This window comes from Tupaia chinensis, unplaced genomic scaffold (assembly GCF_000334495.1).
Source record: "Tupaia chinensis unplaced genomic scaffold, TupChi_1.0 Scaffold000473_1, whole genome shotgun sequence".
In the NCBI taxonomy this organism is placed as follows: Eukaryota; Metazoa; Chordata; class Mammalia; order Scandentia; family Tupaiidae; genus Tupaia; species Tupaia belangeri.
In genome coordinates, this window is record NW_006159982.1 from 2,124,792 (window position 1) to 2,132,040 (window position 7,249).

General features: G+C 37.8%; 1 protein-coding gene across 1 annotated transcript in view; it reads left to right on the top strand.

Moving 5' to 3' along the window:
• KCTD3 (potassium channel tetramerization domain containing 3) overlaps positions 1-7,249 on the top strand; it is a 103,512-nt gene that overhangs the window by 80,549 nt on the left and 15,714 nt on the right. The window contains exon 21 of the mRNA XM_027774710.1: positions 3,220-3,316. Within this exon, the coding sequence (XP_027630511.1) occupies positions 3,220-3,316 (97 nt within the window). The remainder of the gene's footprint in view (positions 1-3,219; positions 3,317-7,249) is intronic.

Genomic DNA, 7,249 nt, shown 5'->3' on the forward strand with positions numbered 1-7,249 from the left:
CTAATGACAGGAAATTTATATTTTTATTTATTTAATAAATTTGAGTACTTTTGCTCTAGATATTACAAATCTAAAAACATTCAGTGACTATCAATTCACAATACAATGACTGGTTTGAATAAAAAGATAACAACTGTATTTTGCACACTATGCTCAAGGACCTTGGGCAAAAAAGCACCTAGGGTGATAATGCCAGGATTTATGCTAGGTTTTGTAACCTACACCCTCATTTAATCTTCTTGACAATTTTATGAGATAGATATTATCCCCACTTAATTTTGATGGAAACTGACATTCAGACAGAGAACACTTCATGGAGGCTAAAGGTTTGAATTGTCACATGAAGGATAGGCAGACATTTGGTGGGTGTGGAAGGTTCTGGGGTTGAGACATTCCTGGCAAAGAAAACAGCTTATTAAAAGCATAGAGGCTCAGAGAACTTGGCAAGTTTGGAGAATGTCAAGAAGGTCATTAATTGTTGGATTTCAGGTTGTGTGAATGGGACTAATAGTATGAGACTGGGTAGATAGGTAGGGAGGGGCCTGTTCAGGAAAACCTCTGTACATCAAACTAAAGGATTTAGATTTTTATCTTAATGGTGGATATTTTGAACAATTTTTAGAATAGTTCTAGATTCGTGTTACACATAATTTATAATTTATGAATGTGTAATAAGACTTAACAGAGAAACAAGGAAATCGGAAAGGAAGAATTTAGTCTGAAGAGGAAGAAACATTACATAAGAACCTCAGGTCATGGTGGGGATTCATGAAATGTCTCAAGTATGAAAGAGGAAGAGTCTAAGATGACTCTTAGGAGTCTTACTTGGAAGCAGAGTAACAGAGTGTCATTAACTAAAAAAATATATATATATATATATGTATGTATGTGTGTGTGTATATATATGTATATATAGATAGATATATAGATATGTATATGTATACAAAATTTAAAAAAAAAAAAAGAGGGACTTAACCTAGAAAAAGAAAATGAATTCAGACTTAAAAGTTTTGAGTGACGGTGCTTGGGGATGCCATCCTGTGGTATGAGGGTATAATGGTTGGACCTCTAAAGGAGCATTTTAACTAGAAATTATGAGTCATCATCATACAAAACAGTTGAAAGCATTGGAAGTAGATGAGTTGTTGAGGGAGAGGATGCATTATGTGTATAAAAAGATACTTAGAAACAGCCCTGTAAATTAATAGTAAAGCCCAGTAAAATAAAGGGAACAGGGGAATTTTTCGTCTCTTCTTATCCTCAGAGGTAGACATATCGATCCATGGAACAGAATAGAGTCCAGTTTTGTGTGGTATGGGTGGAAATTAGATTGCAGTAGGTAAAGGAGCAAAAGATACCAAAAGTAACAATGAAAGTGAGAAATAATGAAGCTAGTTGAAGGGAAGGAAGTACAAAGCTTATTTTATCCTTCCTCCCTTTTTCCCACGGAAGATAGGAAAAATCTGAGAATATTTGTGTTCCAAAGAAAGCCAGTTTAGGAAGGAAAGATTTTTAGAGCAGCAGTCCCCAAACTTCCCAGAACCAGGGACTGGCCTTATGGATGATAATCCTTCTGCAGACCAGGGGATGGGGGGCTTTCATCCTGGGATGACCCAACTGTACCACATCCTCATGCACCCCCTTTCCACCACTGCCACATGGTGATGTACAATAAAACTATCAGAACAATAGGGTTCCCATTCCCATGATAATCCAATATTGCAGCCAATTCAACAGGAAGTGGAGCCCAGGAGCAATGTGAGTGATGGGGAGTGGCTGCAAACCCAGATGAAGCCTTACTTGCCTGCTGCCTACCACTGCCATGGGGCCTGGGGTCAGGTGGGGAGGGGATAGTAGGTCATAGATGGGCACCCATCCCAGCCCTAGGACTTGGGACCCCTTGTTTAGACAAACTAAAAATTGGATGCTGGAATGGTGTTGACAGACAAAGTATAAAGAGTTAGGTTATGGGAGAATCTCAGGTCAATATACAGTTTACGAGAAGAGAAGCTATAGTTCCATAGTCATCTTATAGACCATCATTTCGTCTCAATAGAAGCAGACATCAAAAAGTTGTCTAGTTTTTGAGCAACTGCATAATATAGTGAAGAGCCGAAGTCTAGAGCCAGATAAGCATGGGTTTGTTTGAATTCTAGTTTCATCACATAGGACCTATGACATCTTTGTTTAATCTCTTGGTATGTGAGGTTTCTCATCTGCAAAGTGGAGATAATAATAGTACTTACAGGGTTATTATCATGACCAAAATGAGTTACATTTGTCAGGAAATCACTGTGGCATATAGCAAGTACAATATAGGTTATTTACTAACCATTCATAAAGATGCCATTAGATATTATTCATATGAGATAATTTGGGATGTATTGTCCCTAAATATTTTATTTTACATCAGCAAAAGCATTGTACAACATTTTGTTGAACACAAAATTTTTTATGACTGGGAAAAGAATTACTAAAATTATGTTTAAGTTTGGCATAAAAGCACTTCCTTTATATTGATTAAAATCTATCTCAAGTAGAATGGGCCATTCACCTGCCTTGCGAAGTATAACAAAGTGGAAATAGTCTTTCTAATTTGAAAACCTTGCAGGACTCATGTTCTTTGATCTTCATACATTTGTTGATGTTTTTCTTTTGAGGTTTACCAGTAACCATCTATGAAATTGATTCTTCTTAATTTGCATCTTTTCGTAAAAAGAAAATACTAAAGGAAGAAGTCTGGTTAATGAAAGCCTCCAATGAAATAAATTCTATTTAATGATGCTTCATTTTATATTTTCAAATTTTATATTTGGCTTTTCAAAAAAGTAAAATAAAAACATGAACTAACTTAATTTCTACATCTTTTTTTAAGTCCTAATAATCTAAGCATATTCCCAAAAGATAGTAAATATTTTATCAAGTCTCCTTCTAGTACTGTTAATGTAGAGCCTGAAGCAAATTATTGCCTTCAGCTTTTAGTCTCAGTACATAAAATATAATTTTGAAATACTATATATTTCCATGAAAAGATGTTAATGGAAGTTGAAGTACTTGTACTGTTGCATTTTTTATCTGGTTTTGACTTGGAATTTAATACCATATTTCGATAGGCCTGAGAAACCTTTTTAAAAAAAATAAATATTAATGTTCCTTTTGGAAGATGTAACATGCTAAATATTAATTAACTTCTTTGACATTTTCTTGTTTTTGACCTAGGGCCTTTTGGAGAACGAGATGATCAACAGGTGTTTATTCAGAAAGTTGTTCCCATCACTAACAAACTATTTGTAAGACTTTCATCTACTGGAAAAAGGTAATACTCTACTGGAAAAATATTTTTACAGTAAATGGCAGTCACTTTTGTCTTTAAAACATATGGATAACTTGGCAGATTGATAAGAGAGTCTACCAGAAACAAATTGTCAAGAGAGGTCTGTTTGAATCTTATGATCATTACAACTTAAAAATTAAGACAGCTGGTTCCTTCGTGCAGCAGTAATGCACTACTGAAGAGGAGCTGGATTCTACGTGACGACCACGATTGAATCCTTGGTCTGGTCAGGGCAAACCAAGTACCCAAATCTGATGGGCTAGAGGACAGGAAGAAGGGCATTGTGGTATGACCAGACCCATGGAGAGTGCTCCTCTGCCTTCTCAAGTGCTATGTCACGAGTCAAGAAAAAATTACTTTTGGAAATTAAGCCAGTGTACTTACTGCTTATTGTCTAGTATTTAATACTTTTTAGTAATAGCTGTCGATAGTTAGGATTAATGATGAAAAAGGACAAGAACACCAAAATTTTTTTTATGGCCAAACTTAGATATTTCTTGTAAACATTGAGTTTCTTCACTACAAAAAAGAAAATAAAAAAGACTTTATTCATTTTATAACATATAAATCTGTATACATTATTTATAATCTCTAGTAAAACCTATTACAGATTTTCAGACAATCAGTACCCCTTCTAAAGTAAAAATGATCAAGCAATTAAGTGTTCAACAATAGCAACTACAAAAATGTCCATCAGTAGTAACTATATGTATGGTCTCAGTGTTTGCAGTGTAGTGCCCATGTTTCAGGTCCTATTTTAGATGTTTCTTTTCCTTCCGTGTACTTTCACTTAGAGAGAAACTCCACGAGTTCGGAGTCACTCCCTGAGCACAGCACTCGCACAGCACGAAGGCTGCCCTTCTGCTGCCATCAGCGGCACTGGCCCGGGCAGCATTCTTCTGCTTGCCTCTGATTAAATGATCTCTGTTCAGACTTCAAGTGATGAAGTTAATGGCAGACGGCCGAACTGAATTCTAACTTTTCCACTTATTAGCTATGTAAATTCAGCTGTGGTTATTTCCCTTAGTTCTGGCTTCTTGATAAAACTAGGTTCAGCTATCCTGGCAGGATGTCATAGGATAAAATGAGTAAAAAACATGATATATCTTGCATTGCCCCTGACTATCCTAGACGGTCAAGAGGCTAGTTTCCTTTTCCTTTTCCATTGACTGAAGTTTTTTGTTTGTTTGTTTTGTTTTTTTTAAGAGGTTTTTTGCTATAGGGTGCATGCGCTTGCCAGACAGTGAGACAGAGAGATAGAAAGCGAGAAATCACCCCCCAGGGGGGATGGTCACGCCGCAATCCCTTCTCCTCCATTCACCTCTCAGGATCTTGGGCACGCACGCACACACACCTGGCGTGAGTTTAAGCCACCAGGTCCGGGACTCGAACCACAGTCGACTACATGGGAGTCCAGCGACATAGCCATTACACTAACTGCTCGTCCCTCCATTGACTGAAGTCTTTAAAAGTGATGGACTTCTGGCCTGATACAAATTGAGCTTTTAACATGGCTGTCATTTTAAAATTAAATGATTTCTTATGGTTTATTTTTCTAATGAGAGACAGACACATGGACACATGGGGGACCTTGACAGGGTCTTGCTATACCACAGATCTCTCCCTAACTTTCTAGTCAGCCAGGACTCACAGGTGAGCCCGGTGTGCTCAGGTCTACCTGGGATCTGAACCTGGGGCCTTCCATAATGTGTCCATTATCATCCAGTGACACCCTACTGCCTACACTATGCAGCAAACCTAAAACCAATTTTTTTTTTTTTTGGAGAGATCTTTTTTCCCCCCATTGGGCACATCTGCTCACCGTGTGCTCTTGAGACAGAGACAGAGAGACAGAAGGCAGATCGCCTCCCAGGGAGGATGACTGCATTGCAGTCCCTTCTCCTCCAGCCTCCTCTTGGGATTTTGGGCATGTACACACACGTGCCCGGAATGTTTCAAGTGGCGGGGCCTGGAGCTCGAATCACTGTCAGCCATGTGCGTCTAAAGCCTTAACCACTACGCCACCTGTGGTCTGTGGTTTTTTGCATGTCAAATGAAAAAAGCATAATTTTTATTAGTAGCATTAAGAAGGCTACTGCTTTCCACTTTAATGTTGCTTGGTGTTATTGATATTTAAAATTTTTTTTTGGATGTCTTTACTTCAACATGTCTCGTATGACAATAGTGAATAAAACTCTTTTGAGAGATGATACATTTTCTTTCCATCAAAGGTCATTGCATGTAGTCATTAGTAACTGTTAAAATGAATTAATTACAGAAAATGATTTTTTTTTTCTTTAGAGAGGGTTTTTTGCCATACGGTGTATGTGTTCACTATGGAGACAGAAAGCGAGAAATCACCTCCCAAGGGGGTTGACCACGCTTCAGTCTCTTCTATTCTCTAGGGATTTGGGGCATGCACACACATGAGCTGGCGTGAGTATTAAGCCACTGGGTCCGGTACTTGAACCACAGTTAGCTATGTGGGAGTCCAGCAACATGACTATTATGCCATCTGCTGGTCCCCAGAAAATGATTTTTGTGTAACTAAACTATATTTTTCGACAGTTTATTTATTTATTTATTGACAAGCAGGTGGAGCAGTGGTTATGGTGCTGGACACTCCCACATGACCGACCACGGTTCCAGTCTTGGACCTGGTGACTTGCTTTCTTGCTTTCTCTCTCTCTCTGTCTGTGTGTGTGTGTGTATGTGTGTGTGTGTGTGTATGTGTGTATGTGTGTTGTGTGTGTGCGTATGTTTCTCTCTCTGGTCAAATTAAAATAAATGAATAAATAAAATTATAAAAAATAAAATGTATTAGGGACCTATAATATACTTAAGACCAAATTGGTCATTTGTTTTTTCTTTTTCTCTCTCTCTTTCTGTTTCTCTTTTTCTTTCTTTTCTTCCTTACTAAAGAGGGACAGTGAGAGACAGAGAAAATGAGAAAGTAAGCCGCCAGATCTAGGACTCCAACTGCAGTTGGCCATGTGGGAAACCAGTAACCTTAACCACCACTCCACCTGCTGGTCCCCCCAAATTGTTATCTTAATAAGTATTATAAATCACTGTGATTTTAAATAAAGAAGCTGCTATGTATAAAATGTGATGTCATAATATTCTCTAATAATGTATTATTATTATATCTTTGTTCAATTCTCCTGTCCCTTCTGTTATTTCAAACAGTAGTAGTGTATTATAATCAACTACAGTTTCTGCATGATAAATTTTATAATTTTTTTAAAGATTTATTTGTATTAGTTTTTAATTTGACCAGAGAGAGACAGAGAAAGGGAATGTGAAAGCAAACCACCTGGTCTGGGATTTGAACTATTGTTGACCATGTGAAAGTCCAGTGCCCCAACCATTACGCCATCTGTGTAATTTTTAAGATTACAATTTTTAAGATTATGATTCCAGAGGTGAAGATATAGTTACAAAAATGACAAGCAGCGAGGTGGTATGGTGATGAAAGCACTGTACTCCCACATGATTGACTGTAGTTTGCCACCCGGACCTGGCGGCTTTCTTTCTCACTTCCCCACCCTTCTCTTTCTGGTGAGCGCATGTGCCCTGTAGCAAATTAAAAGTATTAATAAATAATTCTTTTTTAAAAAAAATAACAAGCAGAAATTACTTTGTAGGATTGAGTAGAAAAAGCAACCCTTTATGAAGCTATTGTGAACTAAACCTTAAGATAGTTTAAGCTCAGACCCACTGGAGCAGTGGAAGTTAAAGTGGCTGTATCCTGCATGGCTGCCTGCATGGTTTGAGTTCCATACGCAGCAGCTTGGAAACCACAGTAAGCGCACGTGTATGGGTGCTCAAAATCCCAAAAAGAAATAGAGAAGAGACTGTGGTGGGACCTTTCCCCATGAGGATACTTTCTCTTGTACCCTCCTTCCCTGTCTC